This window comes from Manis javanica, chromosome 2 (assembly GCF_040802235.1).
Source record: "Manis javanica isolate MJ-LG chromosome 2, MJ_LKY, whole genome shotgun sequence".
Taxonomy (NCBI): domain Eukaryota; kingdom Metazoa; phylum Chordata; class Mammalia; order Pholidota; family Manidae; genus Manis; species Manis javanica.
In genome coordinates, this window is record NC_133157.1 from 6,715,700 (window position 1) to 6,742,508 (window position 26,809).

The 26,809-nt window shown below is 49.0% G+C and overlaps 1 protein-coding gene across 14 annotated transcripts; it reads left to right on the plus strand.

The window, feature by feature from the left end:
* Positions 1-9: 9 nt before the first annotated feature.
* KYAT1 (kynurenine aminotransferase 1) lies at positions 10-26,561 on the plus strand. Of its 14 annotated transcripts, none has more exons than XM_073223378.1 (15): positions 69-396; positions 2,518-2,643; positions 13,724-16,434; positions 17,893-17,951; positions 20,128-20,275; positions 22,253-22,402; positions 22,482-22,568; positions 22,794-22,922; positions 24,088-24,208; positions 24,524-24,600; positions 24,800-24,889; positions 24,982-25,168; positions 25,247-25,326; positions 25,908-25,994; positions 26,079-26,561. In XM_073223378.1, the coding sequence occupies exons 3-15, from the start codon at positions 16,339-16,341 to the stop codon at positions 26,142-26,144; spliced, it is 1,377 nt and encodes a 458-aa protein (XP_073079479.1). In that variant the 5' UTR covers positions 69-396; positions 2,518-2,643; positions 13,724-16,338; the 3' UTR covers positions 26,145-26,561. The 14 variants fall into 14 exon arrangements, with proteins under 14 accessions (XP_017513787.3, XP_017513780.3, XP_017513786.3 ...); XM_017658293.3 differs by lacking the exon at positions 2,518-2,643 and having other exon boundaries at positions 13,724-13,828; positions 16,221-16,434; XM_073223380.1 differs by lacking the exon at positions 69-396 and having other exon boundaries at positions 2,443-2,643; positions 13,724-13,828; positions 16,221-16,434.
* The last annotated feature ends 248 nt before the right edge of the window (positions 26,562-26,809 follow it).

Genomic DNA, 26,809 nt, shown 5'->3' on the forward strand with positions numbered 1-26,809 from the left:
CCATCTTTTTAGGGGAACTTTCTCCACGCCTACACCACTCCTCTGCCCGGCGGTGCAGTGTGGCTTTGGGGCGGAAGTAGCGATGCCCGGGCTCAGCCCTCTTAAAGGGACCGGGACGACTGTAACCTTCGGGGCACTCTTGGGGTCGAGCTCTGAAGCTGCGGAGGAGGGGGTGAGTAGCGAGTTCAGCATCGCTGCCTCGAGGTAGGGTACCAAGGCCGGAGGGCCTGCTAACCGGTGCGTGGCTTGGTTGTGCCAGAGTGTTCGCTGCGTTTAGTGCTGCTCGTGTAGCGCACTGGATGCGTTTAAAGATTAACTCGGCCAACAGCTGCCGCGGGAATAAATTCTGCGAGCTTCTCGCTGCCTCTCGGACCCTCGGACCCTGACACCCGCCAGGTTGGTCCTTCTGCATCCACCCTCCTACCCCATCCCCTAGATCATACCGGGGGCAGGGGAAGATGGAGCCCAAGATAACTGGGCGAATTCTGGGTAGGGTTGGGGCTGTAACCCCGTCCCGGACTCTAGCTCTATAGGTCCGTAGACCCTGAGCGCTAGCAGTTCCCAGACTGGTAATACTAAAGGCAACTTCATTAGCGAATAACTTGTACAGTGGAATACTATGCAACCGCTAAGAAAAAGAAGCTTAATATGCACTAATATGGGACGACTTCCAAGGCAGCTTAGATGAAAAAATACCAACAAGAACAGCGTGGATCGGCGCTACAGATTGTGTAAAAGAACGTGTGTAGGGGTGTGAGTGTCTGCGGGTGTGCGCACCAGCCGCCTGCCAAGACACCCAAGAAGTTGTTACCTGTGGTGACCTCGACAGGAGAACTATGATCCTGGGGCCACGGCAATGGGCAACGGACAGAACTGTGATCTTGGAGGGATCCGGGGAGCACCTGCCCACCACAGCGTTCATCGCAGATGCTAAACTGCTGGCTTGTTTGTTGCCCCCACTAGACCCCAAGGGCAAGAACTGTGTGTCTGTCCTATTTGCGAGCCTTTGCACCCCCCGCCCCCACTCCCCCCGCAGTGGGCAATTACTGCTATGTGCACAGGTTGGTTATTTTTTAAACAGGATGATAAGGCTCCCAGCTGTCAAATGTTAAACCAGTGTCTGGTTTCAGCTCTCCTGCTGGGAGGTCTTACTTTTCACTGTTATTAGAGGAGGAAATAGGCTCAGAGATTAGAGATTTCAGTAATATCTTAGCCGGTAAGTGGAGAATCTGGAATTTGAGCCCTGGAGGATTTTACACCAAAACTACATTCTTGCTCATCCCACTCCCTACTGAGCAGCTTTTCATTATCAACCATACCGCACCCAGGTTGGGGTCTGGCACATAGCAGGCATCCAGTAGCTGTTTATTGGCTGTTTACTGACTGCAAGTGTAGAATGGAGAGAGGCAAACATTGGAGACCAGAGCTTAGACTGGAGGCCAAGGCTCACCCCCTTTCCAGCCTTGAGACTGCGAACCTGTCATGTCCTTCCCTGAGCCTAAGTGTCCCCATCTGTAGAGCTAACAACCATGACCACAGTAGCTGACACTGGCGCTCCCTCTGTCCTTTGTACTTTACATGCAGACTAGCCCCATTTTACAGATCAGCCAGTGAATCACAGAGTTGAGAAAGTTGCCCAAAGGGGGTCTCCCCAACGCCACACTCCCAACTTGGGAGAGGTGGTTGAGCTCCTCCATCTCTCCCTCAGCCTTCGGGATCATGGACACTAATGCTTTGGGGGACCTACCGTTTGCTAGTTGAGGTGCCAGAGGCTAAGGATCTACTGGAAAATAGGACAGACACGCAGTTCTCGTCCTTGGAGTCTAGTGGGGGCAACAAAGAAGCCAACAGTTAGCATCTGCGATGGGCACTGTGGTGGGCAGGCGCTCCTTGGGAACACCTAGCTTAGCCTGGTGAAGTCAGAGAGGGCTTCTCAGAGGAGGTGACTTCTCTGCGACTGAAAGATGCATAGGATGTCTGGAAAGAAAAATGATGAAGCCTGAGACTCAAGCAGAGACACGCTCAGACCTGAACATAACTCTTATGATCAGTGCCCATGCAGGTTAGAAATGTTGAATTCGGCTTTTACATGAATCACTCCTTCCTCCTCAAGGCAACCTCTGTGGTTTCCCACCCTCCACTCCACATTTAGCCTGCTTCTCTGAAGAGTAGGATTCCCTGAATTTATAATCCAGATGGGGGGGACAAAGGAACACAGGAGAGTTAATAGCAATGAGGACGCCCTTCATTGATGCCCCGCCCCTTCATTCAAGTCCAGAGTGGCAGCCAACTTGCTGACACAGAAAGTCTGCCCACGTGAATAAAGGTGTCAGCTCAGGAAGCTCCTTTCTCTCTTCCGGGCAGTCAGTGGTCACCTGGGTTCTCAGGTGGGGCATCTAGCTGGGCGTGACCCCCCCCTCCCTGCCTTCTGTGTGCTGCTAGCACAAGTCATCCAGCTGCAGCCAGAGAAGAATCACTGTCACTTCTGCCCAACAGTCTGCCACTTCCCACTCCTAGATGGCACTGCCAGCAACCTGAGAAATTTCCCAAACGCTCATCCCACTCCCTAATTTCTGGACAGTGATACACGCCTTGGATTTACAGTTGGGGTTCTTATGTGCTTTTCTGGAACTCTGACTTTGGGTAAGTTATTTTCCCTCTCTGACCCTCAGTTTCTCCCCCTGTAGAACTTAGGTGACTCTTATGTTCCTGCCAGTGTACATTTATATATTTTTCTCTCATGTGTAATAAAACTGCCCATGGAGTGGGATTTTGATTTTGTATCTGGATCCTGGGCCATGATGACTAAGGAGCGGGCTGCCTCCTGTGTGTCTCCCTCAGGGTTCCCACGCACCAACCCCTCTGGCCCAGGAACCTGCAGTCTAGGCTCCAGAAGTCATTTTGCTCTCCTTTTCTAATTCCAAAGCCAAGGGAAACTGTGTAACTCGGTGTGTGTTAGATCTCCCAGACCGGTTTGTTACGTCCCTTGAGGCAGAACCACTGACTCGACAAGCTTTCTCGAAACACTTGTCTTACAGGGATTCTGTGTTTTTAAATGAAAAATCTTTCATTATCCTGCGAGAGACTTTATTGTCCTGCTTTGGTTAACTGATTTTTATGGAAAATCTTAAAGGTTTAAATGTTAGCGTCTTGTCATTGACAGATTACTGGAGACCAGGACCTGTGCTAAATGCCTTTTGTGGATGATTTACAGCAGCATTATTCCCATGAAGCTGAGTCTAGAGAGGCTATGTATGGCCTGACCACAGTCCCATAGCTAGTGCAGAATGCAGCCGGGACCATTTTATCCAAGCCCAAGCCCAAGGTGTTCTCTACTGTGGTTCATGTAACAGACTGGTCTTGCCTGGGCATGGTTCCCCTCTCACCAGGCTCCTTCTCCGGGAGTGCCATGGTTTGTGTTTTCTCAGTAACTGGGGATTTTGAACCCAGGGATGTTAAATATCCTTCTAGGTACCAGATAGATCTGCCTAAAAATGAGCTGACTCACCCCAAATACCAAGTGTGCTGCCACTGAGAAACACTAAAACCAAACGTCCTTACTGCACAAAATTGACTTAGGTGATATTGGGCCAGCCTCCAAAGCCCAAATCCCTTTGCCTGCCCCTGCAAACTGCCATACGGGGTGAAAGCTGGACAAGGCCTGGCTCCTGCCCCCAAGGACTGGTGGTCTCCCGCAGGTTAGCTGATGGAGGTGGTAGCACCCACCTCCTCAAAGCGAGATTTTTGGGAGAAAAGTTTGGACTTTGGAAATAGGCAAACCAGGGTTTGTTTGTTCTCTTCTTGAACAAAATATGGAGATAATGCCTTCCTAGTAGGCCGTTGTGAAGAATAGAGAATTTAGCAGAGGGGTCAGGTGCAGAGTAGGCGCTCTTGAATTGAGAGGAGGGTCCTGGATGGACACAAAAGGCTTCAAAATGAAGGCAGAGCTGGGGCCAGACCCTGCCAAGGGGATTGGATGGGAGGACATGGCAGACAGGGGCACAGCTTGAGCAAAGGTGGGCCACATCTGTTCAGAAGCAAAAGATTTATATGTTCAGGGAGGAGAGAACATGGCAACTGCAGAGTCTGGATTCAGGCCAGCTCCAAAGGCCAGGCTAAGGAGGCTTTGGACTTTGTCTCGTATCAACACAGGCTGCTTGCAGGGCTGGTCCACCCGGAGGTGTAAGTGACGCCAGCCACCAGAGTGTTAGCCAGGGGCATTTCCCTAAGAGTCATCAACCTGCTGGTCACTAGTCGTGGTGCCTCCTGGCCAGGAAGGTGGCCAGTAGCTGCCCGAGCTGATGAGGCTTGTATGGTGGGGAGGATACTGACCATTGGCCCCTGGCCTGGCAGCAAGGAAGCTGAGATCTTAGAGGCCTGGGAAGCTGCGCTCGAAGGTGTCATTTAGTGCAAGTCTGAACAGCTCTCCAGGCATGGGTGGCCAACCAAGTGTGCCATGGCATCTGAGCCACCTGCATTGCAGCCCTTTTCTGACCGAGTTTAAAGTGATAACCATAATGATGGCATGTGTGGAGCAGACTCTTTGCTGGGTGCCCTGCTAAGTGACTTTCATGTGTTATCATTGACTCACCACTGCAACCCTGTGAGGCAGGTACTATCATTCTCATTTCTCTATGATTCTCTGAGAGGTTTAGTAATTTGTCAGAAGTCATCCAGCTAGTAAATTGCTTCAGTCCGAGGTCTGACTCCAGAGCTTCACAGTTTGATTTTTTTTTAAATCAAACTTATGGAAGTTTATAAGACCCCAACCCAATTCCAGAGAAAGCCACTGTTAGTAACTTAGTGGTGTCCCTGGAACCATCTAATGTACAAACATGTACATGATCAAGCATTCCTTGCTTTGCAGTGTGCTGTGCAGTTTCAGGTACCACAGTTTAGTTCAATAACACCAGTCCCTCAAAAACACGGTTCAAATTTCAGTTGCCACGTTATATTAACTATGAGTAATTGCATAACATATGAGCTTGGCTGCTAGCTGAGTTCACAGACTGCTATGTAAATAACAGTTGTGCAAAAAATGATCAGTGACTTCTGTCAAAGCCTGTCATTGACTGGTGCCCATGCATGCTATTCAGTTCACACACAGCAAAGCATGGAGTTGTGTTGCCTCCCGTCTCCCAGTGACAAATCAATGTGACATTTTTCAAAATGGTTCATCGAAAGAGGGAATTGCCCAGTAGAGATGAACGTGCAACAAAGAAATGCAGAGTAAAATCAGTGGAAATTAGATGTGAATCAAACATAAATAAAAGTGATAAAAGAAATAGTTGGCTGTGGGAACATTGACACCACAGCTATTTGCTGTCCCAGAAAGACTAGATGTGCAACCAGAGGAACTTAGTGAAGGCAAATTGATCGACAGGGATGACTGACGTGGTTCTGGCAAAAAGGATGAAGATGTCCAAGGGGAAGAGATGCCAGCAAAAACATCACATTGAAGGAACCCCCAGAAATATTTCACCACTTTGAAAGCACAAGGGATGAAATGTTCAAAGGTGATCTAAACTTAGAAAGGAATATGCTGATTCATCAATGCATAGAAAAGACTTCATTCCATATCCTAAGTTATGTGACTAGAAGGTGGCAAGCACTGTCCTAATGACTCTTGATAATTTTTTCCCCAGATTTATTGTCACATTTTTAATAGACAAATTAATAAATAAAGAAAAACCCTTAATTTTCAATGTTTCTAAATTAAATTAAATTAAATTAATAAATATTAAATTATTATTAATTTTGCCATTTTTTTCATTTCCCTATACACTTATAACAAACCATAATAAGTTTTTAATGTTTTGACAGCCAGCTTTAAACGTAAGCAATCATGATCTTTCCCATGAATTACTAAATTATCTTTGCATGATTTCAGCTTACACAACCATTACTATAGTCCCACACTACAGTGGGAAGTGAGGCTGCATGTATATGCACATATATGTGTTTGTATATGTACATACCACCACATAGTACCTGTCTCTCTCTGATTCAAAAAACGGTAAATGGAGTTATATTGTTCTTCTACCAGCCTTTTTCATTGCAATACATTATTAAAATTGAGGTGAAATTCACATAACATACAATTAAAGTGTACATGTCAGTGGCATTTAGTGTATTCACAGTGACAGACACCACTTTTCTGTAGTCTCAAAAGTTTTTCATTCTCCCAGAAAAACACTCATACACAGCAAATAATCACTCCCCGTTTCTACCTCCCATTCCCTGGTAACTACTAATCTGCCTTCCCACTCCACGGATTTGCCTGTGCTATGATGACAGGAATCATATAATATGTGACCTCTTGTGTCTGGCTTTCACTCAGTATAATCTTTTCATAGAGTTGTAGCGTGTATCAGTGTGTCTGTTCCTTTTTATGGCTAATATTCCCTGGTATGGATATACCACAATTTACCCATTCACTTGATGCATGTGTGGGTGGTTTCTACCTTTTGACAACTATGAGTAATGCTGTTATTAACACTCGGGTATAAGTTTCTGTGTGGACATACGTTCCATTTCTTTTCAGTTGATACCTATGAGTGAAATTACTAGGTATTAAGGTAAATCTTTGGACTTCATAAAAATTAAAAACTTTTGTGCATCAAAGGACATTATCAAGAATATGGTAAGTCCATGGATTCATTTTGAGTTAGTTTTTGTAGATGGAGTGAGATAAAGGTCCGACTTCATTCTTCTGCATGTGGCGATCCTGCTGCCCCAGCACCACTGGTTGAAAAGGCTATGTTTTCCTCCACTGAATTATTTTGGCGTCCTTGTCAAAAATCAGTTGGCCATAGATATTTGGGGTTATTTCTGGGCTCCCTCTTCTATTCAGTTGGTCTGTATGTCTGTCCCTATGCCAGTACCACACTGTATTGGTTACTGTAGCTGTGTAGAAAGCTTTGATAACAACCTGGCATTTTTATGGACCCTGAATATCCTCCCATGTCAGAATGCTAAGGGTGATCTCACTCCTTCAGCAGCTGCGCAATATTCCATCATGTGGGTGAATCATGACATATTGAACCAGCCCCCAGTTGATGGACATCAGATTGTCTCCAGTGTTTTTCTCTCATACAATGCTGCACTAATAATCCAGGGGTATACCTCTTTGTGTATATATGTGGATGTTGCTGAGAGATAAATTTCAAAGAGGAAGTGTTGGGCCAATGAATAATATGTTACTATAATTAAATTGCTATCCACAAATTAATTACATCAATGAGCACTCTAACCTGGTGTTTTCCAAATTGTTGATTATGACCTTTTAGTGCCTTGTAGTATCAAATTGGTGAGTCTCAGTCTCCTTATTCTCTACCTATCTGAGAGGCAGACAGTAGTGTTTCCTTTTAGTTTTCATTAGTTATCAGTATAAAGTTCAGGATCTTTTCAAGTTTATTGACTATTTTGCTTTTTTGTGAATTTGTCTTTTGTCCACTTTTTCTTTTCTTATTCCAGGTGTTGGTCTTTTGTTATTAATTTGTAAGGATCCTTTGTATAAGCTTGGAACTTTTCTCATAGGATTTAAAGTGATAGAACCTGTAAGGTGCTTGGCAGGCTGCCTGGCACAGAGAAACTGTGCAATTACTGAGAGGCCGTAGTCATTACCCTGAGGACAGAACTCAAGGCTACAGAGGAGTTGACCAGGGAAAACTTCGTAGAAGATGAGGGAGGGGTGTGGCCTGGGAAAGGCCCAGCAGAGGACCCAGGTGGCTCTGTATAATGAATCGAATGAGTCCCTGGTGAGAGCCCCCTGGTTCCTATGAATGAGGTCCTTGTGGATGTCCCTGGGTCTGCCCAGTCAGTGGGACCCACCTCACAGTGAGCCTCCTCTATGAAGTGAGGCCACGGTCCCCTCCTGAAACACAGATGTTACCCTGTGCCCACATATGTGGAGCTCTGGGGCTAGCTAGCCCCAAGTCTGGACAGGGCTGTGTCTGTGCGCCCCCTGCTGGTGGCTTCAGGGACAACAAGTCTCAGCCCCCAGGGCATGGCCTTGACACCTGGCAGCAGTGTGCTGAGTGAACACAGCTCACTTGGCCACCTGTGCCCTTCCTGCCCCTGCCTCTCAGACCTCCAATGGCTCCTCCCTCCCCTTCAAGTTCCTGGAAACTGTCCCCCCCTACACCACACGCTTACAGACACAAACAGAGATGTATGCACATGCTCAAGTTCACATTATAACTTTCGCGGGCCCTATTCATTTACCTTCATGGGCCCCTTTCTCCATTAAAAAAATACAAATTATATTTTACAGCTGTGTGGTATAAAGCATGATTATCACCCAGGCTGGATTGTTTTTATACATCCATTTATTCTCTTTTTTTCTTATTTTAAAATAAATAAAAATCAAACCATTTTCACGAGCCCTTCAAAATGTGGGCCCTTGGGTGCTGTGCCTTCTGAGGAGGCCTGATGGAGAAGTCATCCCTGCCAGCAAACGAGTGAATTCACACACATCCAGCCCCACATGCCATTTATGTTAATTCAGTGGTATTCATAAAGTACCCACTCTACATCGATCCTTTACTAGGCACTAAGGGAAGTGCTTTCCATGGATTATTTTATTTTTATTCATTTTATAGGGAAACTGACATTCAGAGAGGTGAAAAGGCTGGTCTCAGGCCACATAGCCAAGGTCTGAGTGACACCAGAGCCTGTGTTCTAATCCTGTCCGTGGGGGACTATTGGGGACCTGGTCCCAGGGAGGCACCCAGGGTTGGGCCATAGAGAGACAGGCCTGCCCCGAGAAGGGAGCGGTGAATACAGACTCGCTGTGCGCATACCACCCCTGCCCTGCAGGCCCCTGCAGTGAAGGCCCCAGCCCCGAGGCCGGCGGCCTGGGTAAGCACAGCCTCATCCAACGCAGGCTCTCCTTGCCTTCTGTGGAGCCAGGCGAGGTGCCATGCACCATCTCTCCTGAGAGCTGGCAGTGCCCAGAGGGAGGCAGGGGCTGAGCTTGGCAGAGGCGTGGGGAGGGCCGCGAGCTGGCCCTCTTTCCCCATGTGGCTTTGTGCCCTGTGCTGGGTGGGCACTGGGTGGTGCAGACCCCCAGGAACTCATGAGTGTTCATTGTTTTGTCATTGTAACTGGTGCCCTTGCCTTTTAGTGGGGCAGCCTCCCAGGGCTGGTGAAAGGGTCGGCCCAGGGACCTGTGTGTCACCTTTAGCATAGTGCCTGAAACAGAGAGAGCACTCCGCAGATTGGATCTGACGATATCAATATTATTCCTGCCACTGTAATCCGGTGAGATGATTAGGGCATAATTTAGGGCAAAGGAGCGTAGTCCTTTAGGAGAAAGGACAGAATTGATAGGCGTGGAGTGATGTGGGTGAAGCTGTCAGAGAGAGAATCCGATTTTGAATCAAGCTGTCAGAAGGCAGTGGAGGGGGGTCCCTGTAGATTAAGTCCATCTGGATGAGTCAGCAGGCTGTTGGGCAGGCAACCCCGCATTTGGCCAATCTAAAGAGGCCCAACCATCCCCGTTTGCCCAGGATGGCCCGGTTCTGTCAATGAAAATCCCATGTCCCGAGAAGCCCCTCAATCCTGGGAGTGCAGGGCAATTGTTCCCTAGAACATGCCGCTGGCACAGGTGTCTCCAAGACCAGCCCTGGGCTCAGACCTGGCCACGGGCCTCGCGCCCCCTAGCTGAGGGAAGCTGAAGCACTCCTCCTGATGTGACACACCAGGGAATGTCCCTCCTCTGATAAAGGTAACACTGCCGTTTGTTGTGCTGAGTTCTGCTTCTTAGCCTGTAGAGCTCCCCTGGGAACTGGGTTTTGATTCTGAGAAATTAGTGAACTCTGGCCAGACTGACTTCTCAGCTCCTGAATCTTCCAGCGCTCTTCCACCCGTGGGCCTTTGCCTGTTCTCTCTGCCTGACACACTTTCCCCTCCTTTGGGACTCGGCTTGAAGGCGGAGGCCTCCCCAACTCCCCAGCCCTACGGCAGGTGCCCAGAGCGCCCTCTAGTGCACATTGTATTGGCTCCCAACTGGGTGGTTCTAAACAACACATTTTTTTTCTCTTGACAGTTCTGGAGACCACAAGTCCAAAATCAACGTCAGCAGGGCCAGACTTTCCCTGAATTCTGTAGAGGAGAATCTGTTCGATGCCTTTCTCTTAGCTTATGGTGTTGCCAACGGTCCATGGCAGTCCTTGGCACGTCGGGCCGTCACTCCGGTCTCTGCCTCTGTCTGCACATGGAGCTCTCCCCATATGTCTGTGTCTCTTCTTTTATAGGGAACCAGTCATTTCGGATTAAGGTCCACTCTAATACACCATGACTTCATCTTAAATTGATTTCATCTACAAAGGTCCTATTTCCACTTACGGTCATATTCACAGGCATTAGACGTTAGGGCCTCAACATAGCCTTTCGAAGGACACAAGTCACACCGTAACACACGTTTTTGCACTTGTCAGGAAACACATGCTGAATGAATGAAGGAGACAGTGCCCGTGGGGTGTCTCTCGGGGCTGTGAGCCTGTGCGGCAGGGCCCTGCCAGGCCTGGTCCCCACTGTGGTTTCAGCACTGGGCCAGGGCCTGGCCAGAAAAGGTGCTTTGGAGAAGCTGACAGTGGAGGAGCAGGAAGATATGTCCCACCTTTGGACAGATGCTAATTGTCAGTGCTCTGAAGTGCTCCGAAAGACCTTGGGGGGACAGGCTGGGCTGGGAGGGGGTTGGGAGGAGTAGCCAGAGAGCTGCCTCAGTCAGGCTGAACTTACGTCTTATAAGCAGGTGCAAGCAGTGATCTACTTCGTGGAATCTTCTAGTATGGGCAAGCCTGAGCATTTACATACCAGGATAAACATTATTGGGTTATAAATTACTTTCCTTCATTTCTCCTTTTAATGAAGGTAGAACGTTATATTGGTAGTGTTGAAGCTATGTGACTAGGTAGGTTATATTGGACTTAGAATTTCCAGTTATGAATATGAGGATCTCGGAAGTCAACACTCTCTCCTAACAAGTAAAAAGCTGAAGAAACTGAAAAAGCAACATGTCTTCTTAGATCCATTAGAGAGGTGAGGTCATAGGGCAAACCGCTGCCTCCATAGTTGGAGAGACAGACAAGCGAATACAGAGAATCACAACTTAGAGCAGGAGCTCCCTGGGGGACCAGCCCTCGGGTAGGAAAACCTAAACCTCTAACTGCCAAGTGCTGGAGGCTCGGTGTAGACAAGTCTGAGAGTCCAAAACTCCAGGGGCACCCACGGTCCAAATCTGGTCTGCTACCAGCATTTGTAAATATAGTTATCGGAACTCAGCCATTTATCCATTGACATGTTGTCTAAGGCTGCTTCCCAGCTCCAACAGTATAGTTGAAAAGGTATGACAGAGACCCTATGTCCTGCAGAGCCTAAAATAGTTACTCCAGCCCTGTGCAGAAAGGTTGCTATAGAAAGAGTGGAGATAGTGGCACAATTAGCAGACAGGGTAAATGTGCTGGGGACAGCAAGCAAAAGGAATGGTGGCAGGAAATGACCGGGAGATGTGGCCTCACTGCTAATCCAGTAAGGCCTTGTAGTGCATGGTAAAGACTGAATTTTATTCTTAGGTATGAGGATTGAAAAAGAGTAAAACAGCCTCTGGAATCTGGGAGCTGTGCTGGCACGCACAGATAGGACTTACGTTCTGTTGAACGTGAATCATTTCGCCAGACGTCCGTATCAGACAAGGCCTCTCTGTGACCACGATAAACTGAGAAAAAAGCAAGGCCACTCTGTGATTGTGTCTCAACACAGGCAACATGACAGTTGTCAAAACCACACAAAGCTAAGCACCCCCCTCTCCTGGCCTCACTCTAGCCTGGCCTCACTCTAGCCTGCCCTCCCTGTAAATAAGATTATTGTTATATCCAACCATAAAATTATCCTTGCTTCTGACCGTACCAATCCTGGGCAAAGTCCCGCTTCCTTGGGCTCACCCCACAATCATTCCACCAAAGTCCACGTCCTCTGAGGAACTCTAACACCCTCTTACTGAGACGCTCCGCAGTTCCCCGGCGTGCATTCTTCTCCTTGCCACTTGCCATCACACCTGTGCTCCTGGTGGTTTTTGGCTGAGGGCATCAACAGGGTTTGTCCTAATTTGCTGCAAATGAAAGAAAAAACAAAATAACAGTAGCTTAAACAAGATCCAGCTTCCCCTCCCTCTCCCATACCCCTCTCTCATCAACTAAGTCCGGAAGTAAAGGGTGGTTCCTCCATCATCGGGGCTCCAGGCTCCGTCCACATTTGTGGCTCTGACGTCTGCCTCAGAGGTGATGGAACACTTCAAATATATACAGAAGTAACCAGTAGAGTATGCCGACCCGCCAGGCCTCAGTTCCCGGCCCGTCTTACTTCCAGCCCATCCACTTCCCACTTCCTCCATCCGGGTCGTTCGGATTGGATATTTTGAGGCAAATCCCAGATATCATGTAAATATTTAGGATATATCTCTAAAATATAAGGACTATTAGAAATCCCCCAATACCACTAGCACACCTAAAAAATTAATGATTCCTTCCCGTCATGCAATACCACTGTTCACATTCACCCATCAGACTTGCCTCTAACGTGGGGGCCACACGGGAGCCCACACACCTGATGTCTGGGTATGTACAGGTTGGACTGACGCTTCACTCGGGCAGTCCAGCCAGGGCCCCACAGCCCACTCCCTGAGGACTGCCCTTGAGACACATGTCTAAGGATGCCATGCTCTGCCCAACCCTCCCTGCCCAGCCTGAGCAGGGCACAAATCCATCGGGGCTGCACCGAACCCCATCCCAGGGTTCCAGAGAGGCCAGAGAGCAGTTATCAGGGACACTGTCCATCTAGCCGCCCATTTTGAGTATATGGGGTGGCCAGCTCCAAACCAAGTAGCCCCTCTGGTTCCCCAGGGCAGGGGTGGGGGTTCCCCCTGCCCAGCACCCAGTGTGCATGTGCTCTTCCTGCCTCTGTCTGTGTCCATCTCTGGCTCTCAGCCCCACATCTTCGGGTCATGGCGGTCAGGAGGTTTCTTTCCCCTGCTGGAACTCTGCTCAGTCAGTTACCAAACATTCAACGCCTTCCTGAGAGGTTGAGGAGGAAGCCCCTGTGCGTGTTTCTGCTGGGTGCTTGTCCAGAACAGACACCCGGCATGGGAGGGCAGCGCCATGTAGAGCTGGTGTCTTTGAATCGCAGGAGAGGCCCCATGTTGCATCTGTTTGATAGGTGTGCCTCCTTTGTCTCAAAACTTTTTATATTGAAGAAGTGAGACATACAGTAAAGGTGGAAGAATTTTTCATTGGCTATACATATGCCCACCACCCAGACTCACTGCTAGGTCACGTTTCACTGGATTTGTTAACGTCTCTCTTCCCTGCCCTGTCCTTGTGTACAAATGTCTTCTTTGCTGAGTCTTTGAAAGCAAGTTGCAGACATCCTGACCCTTCACCCCTGGGAACTCCCAAATGTGCCTCCTAAGAATGCCACCCCCTTATGTAACCACCCCATGTTATCACACCAAAGAAAGAGGCCCCTGCTTCAGTCTTGTCATCTGATACACAGGCCCTGTTCTGGCCGGTCCAGTTGACCCACAGGTATCTTTTGTGAACTTTTGCTGCTCTTGTCATCACCAATCCAGAAGCCAGTGAAGGGTCACACATAGTGTGTCTCTTTAGCCTCCTTTAGTCTAGAACAGCCCCCGCTGGCCCCCAAACACTCACTTCTTTTTCAGGGCAATGTTCTGACCCCCTTGGAGGAGAGGGGGAAGGAAGGAAGATTGGAAGGCAAAGCCTCAGACTGCAGAGCATTTCTCAGAAGGTTCCAGCAAGGCCAGTGGGTGAGAGCACACTGTCCTTGAGAGCTCCGTGTCCCCCTGTTCACTGCCCTGCAGGCCCCGGCTGGAGCAGCCCGTGGAAGTTCGGCCTTTGCTAACGGCGGGATGGATCTCCCAGCACAGCTGTCGCCTCAGTCAGGCTCCTGGCAGTTAGAGAAATGCATTCCCATGGCCTCCACAAGAGCACTGCCTTTTTGGGGGGGTGGGGGAGAGAGAGGTTTAAACCTTGGCAGCTTAAAAAGCAAATTAATTGAAATATATAATTCAATATATTGAAGTATAATCAAGCATTAAAGTGTACTGTTCACCAGTGCTAGTATCTTCACACTGTGCGATCATCTCCGCAATCTAATTCGTGAGGAAGGTAGCCCAACGGCATTAGCATCACGCCCCGTTCCCACCCAGCCCCCCACCTGCCCCAGGCGACTGCTGATCTGCTCTGTCTCTCTGGGTTTGCCTATGCCATAGAAACAGTCCAATAATTTGTGGTCTTCCGTGACTGGTGTCTTTTACTTAGCATGATGTTTGCAAGGTTCATCCATGTCGTAGCATGTCAGGACTTCATTCCCTTTCACTGCTGAATGATTTTTCCCTCATATGGATTCACCACATTTTGTTTGTCAACTGATGCCCATCAATTGATGGACATTGAGGTGGTTTCCACTTTTTGGCTATTAGGCGTAATGCTGCTATAAACACTCATGTACAAGTTACCGTGTAGACATGTTTTAATTTCTCTTGGGTATATACCTAGGAGCAGAACTACTGGGTCATATGACAACTCTGCGTGTAACATTTTGAGGAAGTCCTAATTGTGTTCCACAGTAGCGGCACCATATTACATTCCCAGAAGCAATATCCAGGGTTCCAATTTCTCAGCATCCTCCAAACACTTGTAATTACCTGTCTTACTTGTTTTTGTTTTTGTTTCTGGGTACCCAGAATTATTGGATGTTGAATGTACCCTCTAGCCGTTGGTGCCAAAGCAAGAAAACAGCATTTTTCTGTTTTTGGTTTTTGGGGTTTTTTCGTTTTGTTTTTTTGCTGTGCAATTTAGTTTTGCATTTTGATCTTAAATCTAGTAATCTGGCTGAGCTTTAGTTAATTTGTATATTTGTTTTAAATTATTTTGTGTAGTCAACCATATCCCTTGGAAATAGTGATGGTATTATTTCTTTTGGGTCTTATACACCTGGTTTATTTTTCTTGTCACTCTGGCTGGGACTTTCAATACAGTGTTGAAAGAAAGTGGTGATAGGAAACTTCTTTGAGTTTTGTTCCTTAAAGGGAATTCATTTTGCCATTTAATTAAGTTTCTAGTTGCTAAACTTCATATATCCGTGGAACACTTGTAACTTTCTCATTTGTTACAGCCATCCTGGTGGGTGTGAAGTGGTATCTTAATGTGGCATTTCTCTAATGACTAACGATGTTAAGCACCTTTTCATGAGCTTATTGGGCATTTATATATTTTCTTTGGAGAAATTCAGATTTATGATTTGCAGATATTTTCTCCTATACTATGGCTTGTCTTTCACTTTCTTATGGTATCCTTTGAAGCACAAAAATTTCTGAATTTGGTGAAGTCCAATTTATCTGTTTTTTTCTTTTGTTGGCTTATGCTTTTGGTGTTTTATCTAAGAAACTGTATTCTAACTCAAGAACACAAAGTTTTACTCCTTTTTTCTTCTAGGAGTTTTGTAGTTTTAGCTCTTATGTTTAGATTTATGATCTACTTTGAGTTAATTTTTATGTGTGGTGTGAGGTAGGGGGTCCAAATTCTTTTTTTTTTTTTTATGTGGAAATTGAATTGTCCCTGCACCATTTGTTGAAAAAAACTGTTCTTTCCTCTCGACACCTTTGTCAGATAGCAATTAACCATTAAAGTGAGAGTTTATTTTTGGACTCTCAATTCTATCCCATTGATTTATGTCTCTCCTTATGTCAGTACTACACTTTCTTGGTTCCTTTAGCTTTTTAGGGCCTTGGACATTTTCCCCCCTTGTACTTTTTTTGTTGAAGAAACAGAGTCATTTGTTCCATAAGACTGAATTTGTTGATTGCATCTCTGTGGTGTCATTTAACATATTCTCTGTCCCTTGTATTTTAGTAACCCAGAGGCATGATCTGATTTAGATTTGATTTTAACAGAAGAATAATTTGCAGGCGGTGTGCGTTTCCAGGGTCAGAGCATGCTGTGGGGTTGACCCTTCCGGTGATGCTAGGGGCCATCCATGACCTTCACCTGGATCATTTTTTTTCATTAGAGGGTGGGGAGGGGGTCACAGGGTGGTTTGGAGGACTGAGGGGTAATCATGCAATGAAGTAGCTGTTGCCGTGCCTGGCACATAGTGACCTCTCAATAAATATTAGCCCTTATTGTTGTTGTTACTAGAGCTGTGTGTGTGGGACCCAAATCCTGGGCTTGGAGCCATTCTCTGGCCAGGGCTTTCTTTTCCCTTCTTCTCTGCCCCTGGAGGAGAAATCTGCAGTGCCCCAAGGCTCTGAGAGGCATGTTCAGGAATGCAGCAGCCATCTATTTGCACCTGGTGGGGCCCCTCCTGGGAAAGAAGGCTGAAGCTTCACTCATCCGGTCCTTGCACCAGACTGTAAGTGCTCTAACCCCATTAGCACTGCCTTCTGCATGACCTGGGGTGCCTAGGATCTGTGTCCTGGCATCAAAGCTGTGCATGAGCCTCCTCTTTTAGGAAGCCTTCCCTGGCTGCAGCCTGAAAGTGGACCCCTCCCTTGCCCTCACCTCTTACCTAGAACTTGTAGCTCTGCTTCTGAATGGTCTGCTTGGTGCTACTACCTGCCTATCATCCTTTGTGCCCAGTCCAGTGTTAGGTACACAGTAGGTGCTCAGTAAATGTTGGCTGGATGAATACATTGTGCATAAGCCCAAGAATAGTCACTGCTTCCTCGCTTATCCAAGTACTGTGTGACTTACTTGAAGGTGATTCCTTTGAGCACCCCAAGTTTCTGGGGTCCCCCATTATTATCTCTTTCCTAAACTCATTCAACTCCTTTGTTCTCTCTCTGTGCCCCTGTACCCCTCTTCTCATTCCGTCTCCACAATCCTCTTCGCACTTCCCTCCGACTTCTACCCTCTTCCTCCTCCCAACCCCAACTCATTTTTACTTTATTATTTTTTTTAATATGGTGCATCCTCACTTCAAAAATAATTCCTTGTATCATCAAATCCATGGTGCCGTCAATTGTAAGATGTATTTATCTTTTATGGACAATAAAAGTAAGGGGGGAAAATGCCAAATAAACTCATGCTATAGATTGTAAGACACACCCAAATTCAGGGAAAGTACAATGCGAAAAAGGCACATGTCCAGATCAATCAAATGTGGTATGATCTCTGTACACAAAACTTGAAAACAGAGAAGCACGTACGTGAATTAAATCACCTGTAATTCCACCACTCAGAGAACCTTTGTTAACATTTTGATATATTTCCTTCCAAACTTTTTTTTTATTTATATATGGCCATAGGAAAAAAATGTATGTTTATACAAATGTGTGTTAGGGTATATTTTTTACAAAACACAATCATACTATACATACTTTTTGTAGCCTTTTTACTGATACAGTATATCATATGGATAAATATTCTTCTAAAATGTCATTTTCTCGTCAGTAAAGTGGGCCCAGCCACATTGTTCTGAGAAGTAAACAGAAGAGCTTAGCAAGACCTCTGTAGATGGAAGCTGCCCCTGCGATTGTTGCTATGACCTTTCCCTGCCCCTTTCTCCTGCTCCTCCTCAGCCCCCAGCCCCTCCAGGGCCAAACCAACCTGGCTGAAGCTGGTCTGTATCTCAGGACTTGTGCCTGGGCTGGCAAGTGGGAAGGGAGGCTGGTGGAATGGGGAGGAGCCAGGTGCAGGAACAGGTTGGGGACACAGGCTGGGACTCACCCTGCTATCTGGGGGCGCTGATCTCCACCTCCTCCTGGGAATGGATGGGGTGGGATTGTGGTTAGAAAATAGCTGCCTCCCAAGCCAGGTGCAGACTGCTGTACCTCCAAAACGTTGACCTTTCCACTTGCTCTCTCTCCAGCTCACCATGGCCAAACAGCTGCAGGCTCGAAGGCTGGACAGGATCGAGTACAACCCTTGGTGAGCCAGGGACTGAGACGCATGTGGGTGCCCCCTTGGGCATGGGGTCAGGGCAGGGCTGGTGGTCCCTGCGTTTGGAGTAACTCAGTGGCACCCAGAACGGCTGCAAGATTCAGACTGTGAGACTTGCAGCCACAGCCCCAGAGAAGTAAGATCCGAAGCAGCAGGTTTGGGTTTGAATCTCAGCTTCATCCTGCTTGGCTGTGGCACTGGGGCTGGTGACACACCTGGTGTGAGCCTTGGCTCCCCCGCTGCAAAATGGAGATAATTAAACCCACCTTGCAGGGCCTCGGGAAGACACAGTGAAACACTGCACGGTAGCAATGGCCGCCACTCAGGCTCCGGGCTAAGGGCTTTCCAGGGAGTATTTTATTTCACACTTTGTACAGATAAAAATAAGCTGGTAAGATAGAGGTGGCTCCTCACCAGACATCTGCTGAGGTTAATGTTGTTTCTTTATTGACTTGCTCTAAATATGAAAGTAGTAGTATGTACCCATTGTCGCTCACACGGCCTCATAAGATGTGTGAGAGGGATTTAAGGACCTTCCTGTTCTTCCCGCATCTTTGGCCAAAGGCATACAGACACCCCTGTACTTTAAAAAAAAAAAATTGTTAGCTGTTGTTTGTACAAAACAAGGGGCTGTTTTTCCCCCTCAGACTCTCCTTATGTTCAGCACTTTGTGTCTTGTGAAGATTGTTCACCTCCATCTTCCTCAATGCTCGTGGTGCTTAACAGGGAAGCCAGACCCACAAGCCCCCTGGAGTCTGGCTGCCCTCTAGGTTGGGCCTCCAGGTCCTGACCCTCAGGCTGGTACCCTCTGTCCTCTAGGCAAGGGAGGCTAGGCAGCCTTGTGGCCTGTTTTGCAGAGAAGGTAAAGTCCAGCTCAGCAGCGGAGATGACAAGGAGGCAGGTTGGATGATGCAAAAGACTCTTTCCTGACTCACGGGAAATCCAACATGCCCGTTGTACCAACGAGAAGACTGAGGCCAGGGAGGCTAAATCTCCTGCAACTGCAGGGCAGAGCAGAGCGGGCCTGGAAGGATGCCCAGGACAGGAGGGAGTGCCCGGAGGAATGAGGGCCATGAACGTCAGGGCGAAAGAAGGCCCCAGGTTCCTGCTGACCCCGGAGTGGTGGCTTAAAGAGCAGGATCCTATAGGCCCGACCTGGGGGCCAGTGAGGCTCTTGAGGGCGTTTGAGCCTGGCTCCCTTGTTCCAGTTACCAAGGAACATCCACCACCTGGTTGGGCACCTCAATTCTGCCATTAGCTGCTTTGTGACTTTGGGCAGGTTACTGGTCTCTCTGAGCCTCAGGAATTGTGTGTCTTCAGAGGCACTATGGACCTCTGAGGAGAAAATCACAGATCTTTAAACATGATAGTTATTGTGATGCAAATTCAACTCAGCCAGGCCTAACTTCTCTGCCCAGCTCCCCCGCACCCCCAGCCCGGAACCACGTACCCCTCTCCTCATGCAGCCTCTCAGCCTCCCTCTCAGTTGCCCTGAAGAGATGGCCACCAGTCAGGGCCGGAGGAAAGGTTGTTGAGGGCCAGGGGTGGCAGATGGCAGGGCTGATAGGGCCCTCTTCTGTCCAGGGCGATGGTCAAGAGCATAAGCCTTGCTTCAGACAGATGCGGAGCCAAAGCCTGGGGGCTGTGTTCTAACCGGGAGCCCCACCATCTCCATCCCTTTGTGACTCCGGAGTAGGACCTGCCTCGCACACATGGGGAAGGTTATGTGGGCAGGCGCTGCCAAGTGTGGTGTCAACAAATGCCCTAGTGGGTCATGAAACCCACTTTGGGGGGTCTCAGCCAACATTTCTGAAAAATAGAGTGGCCTGGGCTAGGAAATAGTAGAGCAGCAGGTCACGCCAGAAAGAAAACGTTGATTCCATGTCTATGCTCTACCGGCTTTGTGATGGTTTATTATGAGTCATGGTCGAAAAGTTTGTCAGTGTGAAAGCCTCTGGCTGAGATGCGCAGTTGGCACAGGGTCCGGCCCATGTAATCTCAAAGCATGACACCAGTCAAGACCTCACCCAGCTCTTCAAGCCAGGGCTCAGCTAGTTGTCCAGTTTTTCTTACATGAGCCCAGTGCCCCCTGCCTTGGATGCAGGTGGGTGTCCAGGTCAGCGTGGAGGCATGGGTTGGTGCCGACATGCCATTTGTTGCTCAGGGTGAAGTTCATCAAACTGTCCAGTGAGTATGATGTCGTAAACTTGGGCCAAGGCTTCCCCGACTTCCCGCCCCCAGACTTCGCTGTGGAAGCGTTTCAGCATGCCGTCAGCAGGGACTTCATGCTCAACCAGTACACCAAGGCATTTGTGAGTCTCTAGCCCTTGTGGGACCCCGGACACAGGCCTCTAAGGGAGCCCTGGGGGAAGAAGGGGCACATGGGGCAGGGTTCCTGGAGCAGAGCCCGGGGATTCGGGCTGGCCCTAGTCGAGTGTTCACCAGGTCTTCCTCTATTCCAGGCCCTGGGGCAGCTCATGGCCTGCTGAAGGGCAGACAAAAACCCCAAACAAAGGCATGACAATACGCTGTGATGGAGGAGGTTGGGGAGCAGGACGAAGGGAATCAAATCTGGGGAGATCCAGAAAGGCTTCCTGGAGGAAGTGACACTAACTGAGGCCTGAAACAGAAGCTAGTGATTGATTGACTCTAAATCCAAATTTCTTTCTATAAAGGGTCACATAGTAAATATTTGCCAGCTCTTAGAGTAGAACAGTGGTTCTTAAACTTTGATATGCATCAGAATTCCCTGGAGGGAAGTTCCCTCCAAGTCTCCCACCCAGAGAGAACCACTGCCAACGGTTTGCTACTTTGCTGAGAGTGTTTAGACTTTTAAACTTTCACCTTTTAAAAATGTTTATACACACACACACAACATACACCTACATGTGCGATTTGTGGGAGTTTTTTAAAGACAAATGGACTCATACTACACATAATGTTCTGCAACTTACTTATTTCACTAAACAGCATGTCATAGACATCTTTCCATGTCAGAATAGCCTTGGGGTTTTTTAATGGCTGCATAATATTCCATCACCTAGATTTGCAATGATTTATTTAACCAGCCCTGATGCACTGGTTTGGACATGTCACTATTATAAGCAATGAATAAGCCATAGTGACTGTGTCTGTGTGTACATCTTTGTACACATATGAGTTGTTTCTCTCAGATAAAACCCTACGAGTAAAACTAGAGAATCAAAGAGTGTAAACATTCAAACATATGATGGATATTGTCAAATTGCTCTCCAGTAAGAAAAGTCTGTTCACATTCCCACCAACAGACTGGTCCAGAGCTGGCAAGAAAGGACCCATTTGTCTCACACTCTTACAAACTGAGCACTATCAATTTTTTAAAATACTGGTTAATACTGATATTATATTCTTATATAGCAGTATTACAATGTTGCTTTTATTTGCTTTTCTTCAATTATTATTATTTTCATATGTGCATTGACATTGGCACTTTTTGTTCATAACCTACCTCATTTTGTTACTTGGGTGCATATCTTTATCTTGTTGCTTTATAAGAGCTCTTTATATATTAAATATCTTAACCTCTTTTTTATTTTTTTATTAAATCATCATTTAAACTCTTTTTTTATGTTGGAATGTTTTTCTCTTTGGCTTTTAACTTTGCTTATGGTATATTTTGCTGTACAGAAATTTTTAATTTTTATGTGGTCAAATCTGGTTTAGTGAATTATTTAAGTTCCAGACCTTAGGTTTCAGTGAGTTGGCTTAGCCTTGAGTGCTTTTTAAATGTCCTCAAAAAATAAGCATACAGATCCAACCTTCCTCTCAAAGTGGGGTGCTTCCAAAGCTGGAACATAAGTCCTGTTCTTGTACCTCAACTGTACATGACCTTGGGCAAGTCATTTCCTTTCTGCTGAGTCTCTACTTTTCCACCTGTCAAATGGTGGGGATCAAATAATACCTCTCTTGCAAGCTGCTGGGGGGAGCAGATGGTATGAATGTGCTGCTTAAACGTAAGAAAGGTATTTAAAATGTGGAGTTGCTGCTACTTGAGGCACTGCATTGGACTGTGGTCCGTGAAGACACGCATTCTTGTCTGGTTCTCCACCAAATCCCAGCCCTGGGTGCTGGATCTGGCACAAAATAGCCTTGATGGCAAGTGCTGGCAGATGAAATGAAAGAACTCATCCTGCAGGAGCTGACTTTTGCCCTAGATCTGCTGCTGGAAGGTCCTAGAATTGCCTGGATGCATCTGTGTAGGAGGGTGGACCTGGGTTAAGCCAGGCACCTGACCCTTGTTGTCCTGGCAGGGCTACCCACCTCTGACGAAGATCCTGGCAAATTTCTTTGGAAAGCTGCTGGGACAAGAGATAGACCCGCTTAAGAATGTGCTGGTGACCGTGGGTGCCTACGGGGCGCTGTTCACAGCCTTCCAGGCCCTAGTGGATGAAGGGGATGAGGTGAGGGGCAAGGCTTGGGCTGGGTGGGGGTGAGGGAGCTGAGCAGTACTGACCCCAGCTAATCTGACCCCTGTACCAGGTCATCATCATCGAGCCCTTTTTTGACTGTTATGAGCCCATGACCTTGATGGCAGGGGGTCGCCCTGTGTTTGTGTCCCTGAAGCCGGTGAGGATGCTGGGTGGCGCATGGGTGGGCAGAGGGGTCCAAGGAGTGTGTTGTGTTGGAACCTGGGAAGTGGGAAAGAAGGAAAGCAGTGAAGGAGGATGGGGGAAGGTTGTCCCAAGCCCCAGAGGACTTAGGGTGCAGACAGATGAGATGGCAGGGAGAGGCCAAATCCCTAGAGCTGGATGTTGGGTAAGTATGGCCACATCCCCCCACCAATTCTTGCAGAGCCCCACCCAGGACGGGGAACTGGATTCCAGCAGCAACTGGCAGCTGGACCCCACGGAGCTGGCCAGCAAGTTCACGTCTCGCACCAAAGCCTTCATCCTCAACACACCCAATAACCCCCTTGGGAAGGTACCTGAGAGACCTCCCCCCAGGAGCCCTCCAGACTGGGTTCACCTCCACACTTGGTTGCCGCCTGCCATCTTGGGCCTCAGTTTCTCCATCTGTGAGTGGGAGGGCTACCTGTGCTGAGCTCTGAGGACCAAGGTGCAGAGGTCCTAGAGTCAGGCACAGGAATCCCCAGTCTGGGCTAGGGTGACAGAGTGGGCTAGGTGCCTCCACCGCTCCCCATGACCCTGGGACTGGGACTTCCCACTTGGAGTGTTTGCTTATCTGTAAAATGGGAGCACGACAGAACCGATGTAAAGGAAAACCCAGTCTTCCCCCTGTGTTCCTTTACTCACACTGTCACCACATTCAAAGCACTTCTAACACCAGGTATGTGTTGGGGTGAAGGGTTCCCCACATGAAACAATTGTGCAACACCCGTTACGTATCCTATAATTTAAGTCAGTTGAATTAGATTCTGACCCTGTCTACCCAGAAATAGCATCAGACCCCACAAGTTAGGGGCACAATCTCACAGGCTGTCCACCACTTCAGATGCCAGTTGCAAGTCCAGGTTGTCACTTGTGCCTCTGACTAGTCAGCTATCAACCTGAGGTTCTGGTGACCCTCTCCGGTTCTATTAATTTGTTAGAGCATCTTACAGAATTGGGTCAAACCGACTTAGGTTTACCAGTTTATGAAAGGATTTGATAAAGGATATAGATGAACACCCAGATACAGAGATACACAGGGCAAGGCCCCAAACTCAAGAGCCTCTGTCCTTGTGGAGTTGGGGTGTGTCACCCTCCTGGCAGCCTGGGAGCCTTCCTGTAGGAAGAGTGGGAGGGTGGGGCTGCAGATCCTAAGCTGCTGCTGACCATGGCTTGGTCTCTGGTGACCAGCTCCCATCCTGGAGCCTTCCAGGAGCCCAACTAGAGTAGTCTCATTAGAATGAAAGATGCTTCTAGCTCACTATCACTTAGAAACTTGCAAGGGTTTGGGGGGTTCGGTGCCAGGACCTGGGGACAGGGACCAATATATGTATAATTTCTATCACCTTACCACCAACCTCAGAGGGTCAGTGTGGCAGGTATTCGATAGAACGGGGGAGAAAAGCCCTTGGCACCTGGCCGGGCGGCATCCTCTCATCTCTCTGAGCAGGCCTTCCTGTTTGGGGCGGCCCCCACAGGTGTTCTCCAGGGCAGAACTGGAGCTGGTGGCCAGCCTGTGCCAGCAGCATGACGTGGTGTGCATCTCCGATGAGGTCTACCAGTGGCTGGTCTATGATGGGGACCAGCACATCAGCATAGGTGAGCCAGGCCAGCTGGGGGCCCCATCCCCCAGAATGTTGGTGATGGGGCCTTGAGCCCAATCCAGGAGTCAGCACAGCCCTGGTGATGAGGGTCAGAGGTCTGGAGCCACACAGGTTGTGTGACCTGAGGCAGTGACTCGGCCTCTGTGAGAACGGGGCACGCTGGCCCTGCCTTCCAGGGTTGATCTGTAGATAGCTTAGCACACAGGAGAATCCACAGTGTTGAGAGCCTACGTGCCCACTGGGGACAGCTACCACCCTCCCCTGCCCGCTCGCCTCCATCTCAGCAGCTGCTCTCTTTGGTCTTGGGCAGCCAGCCTCCCAGGCATGTGGGAACGCACCCTGACCATTGGCAGCGCTGGCAAGACCTTTAGTGCCACCGGCTGGAAGGTGAGTTGAGAGTTGAGGAGGGTGGGAGTGACCCCTCCACACACACACAACATGAACTTTGGCAGGCCAGGCTGGCCTTGGAATTAAGAAGGGATTTGGCCTCTCCCTGCCATCTCATCTGTCTGCACCCTAAGTCCTCTGGGGCTTGGAACAACCCTCTCCCATCCTCCTTCACCCCCTACCTGTGTTCCTGGTCCAGGTGGGCTGGGTCCTGGGTCCGGACAGTATCATGAAGCACCTGCGCACCGTGCACCAGAACTCTGTCTTTCACTGTCCCACGCAAGCCCAGGTGAGACAGAGGAACCCACCTTGTGGGGAGAGGGGAGGGTCAACAAACAAGTGCAGGTAACGCCTGACCCCTTCGTCCGTCGCCCTCCCCAGGCTGCAGTAGCTGAGAGCTTTGAGCGGGAGCAGCTGCACTTCAGCCAGCCCAGCAGCTACTTCGTGCAGCTCCCACAGGCCATGCAGCGCAACCGTGACCGCATGATCCGCAGCCTACAGTCTGTGGGCCTGAGGCCCGTGATCCCCCAGGGCAGCTACTTCCTTATCACAGACATCTCGGACTTCAGTGCGTAGGAATGGCCAGGCTGGACAGGGTGAAGGGGGCTGGAGGCCTCCCAGGGCTCAGCATGGTCTCTGTCCCCAGAGAGCAAGATGCCTGACTTGCCTGGTGCTGTGGATGAGCCCTATGACAGCTGCTTCGTCACGTGGATGATCAAGAACAAGGTGGGCGGAGGCTCTGCCAGGACTGAGAGTAAGGTTTTGCACTGCTCAGGTTGTGCTCTGCTCAAGGGTGCCTGGCCAAGGGACTGACGGGTCAGAATCCAGATCAGCCTCTACTGTGACCCCTGGCACAGGTTGTATTATCCTCTTCAAGGCATGGGGAGCCTGTTGTAGATTTGCACAAAGATGCCGTGTGGGCTGGCAGGAATTGCTGTCCTTTCAGGGCCTCGGTCTTCCTATCTGTACAGTGAAGAACTGGCTCATTAACTCGGGTTCACCCAGCTCAGAGCCGTGATTCTGTTCACGGCTTCTCTGGCCCTGCCCTGTCTGCCACATGACTGGCCCCTCTCTTGGCCTGCATCTCCCCTCCGTACACAAGAAGGGACGTGGAATGATGCTCTGGGATTCTTTTCCTCTGCCCTTGGCACAACACCGGGAGGTACTGCCTAAAGCCAGTTTTCCTTCCCCCACTGCATCATGGGAACCTCTCTGCTCCCACCACACCCCCATGCACTTCCCCACCCCAGGGTCCACACATGCCAGACGCTGGGGTTGTGTTGAAGTGTGGGCCCCTTCCTCCCCAGGGCTTGGCGGCCATCCCAGTCTCCATCTTCTACAGCGTGCCTCATCAGAAGCACTTTGACCACTATATCCGCTTCTGTTTTGTGAAGGTAAAGGGCAGGGTGGGGGCAGGGAAGGCCTCCCTGAGCTGGGGGCGTGGGGAGAGAGGATAGGACCGATCTATGTTGGTGCAGGATGAATGCACACTCCGGGCCATGGATGAGAGCCTGCAAAAGTGGAAGGATGAACTGAGGCCCTGACATCGTCCCCTCAGCCCTGCTGTGCTGGGTCCCTTTGCGCTCTGCAGGGCTGTCTTTGTCCTGGTTTCAGCCATTCCCATCGTGGAGGTAGATGATACGCAGGAAGGTCTTCAGGGAAGAGCCCTCCGTCTTGGTCTTGGGGAACTCAGGGGCATCTCCCCATGGTGCCTGTGTTCCTGTCATGGAGATGAAGGAGCCCAGATCCCCAGGTGGGGTCTTAGGGTCTTGAGGCCCTTAGGCCTCCCCAGACTTGCTGGGACTCAACGGGCAGAGTTGGACAGTGTGCTGGCCTTGAGTCCTAGCCCTGGCCCCAGGGCTCTTTCCCTGTCTAATCCTGACCTTGGGAAGTTGCTATAGGCTTGAACCCTCAAGCCAGTCCTTTCTGCCCTAATAAAGTTTTAAGTGTAAGTTACTCAAGCCCTTATTGGCTCTTCTCCCTGCTTCACATGCTGGTGCTCATCACGGAGGGTGACCCAGTCAGTATGGAAGGCACCTCAGTGGACCTCAGATCACAGCTGCTCTTTGTACAAATGTGTTCTGTGAAATAAAACCGAGGCCCAGAGAAGGGTGGGAACTTGCGACTTGTCTGAAGTCACACAGTTAATGGTCAAACCAGGCCTTGAACCCAGGGCTCTGACGGTATGTTACTGGTGCAGGGTGGGGTG

Coding starts and splice junctions, on each gene's coding strand:
- KYAT1 (XM_017658291.3), top strand. CDS start 83: ATGCCCGGGCTCAGCCCTCTTAAAGGGACCGGGACGACTGTAACCTTC. Junction 173..13,723: donor CTGAAGCTGCGGAGGAGGGG/GTGAGTAGCGAG, acceptor CTTCTTTTTCAG/GGCAATGTTCTGACCCCCTT. Junction 13,829..17,892: donor GGTTCCAGCAAGGCCAGTGG/GTGAGAGCACAC, acceptor CTCTCTCTCCAG/CTCACCATGGCCAAACAGCT.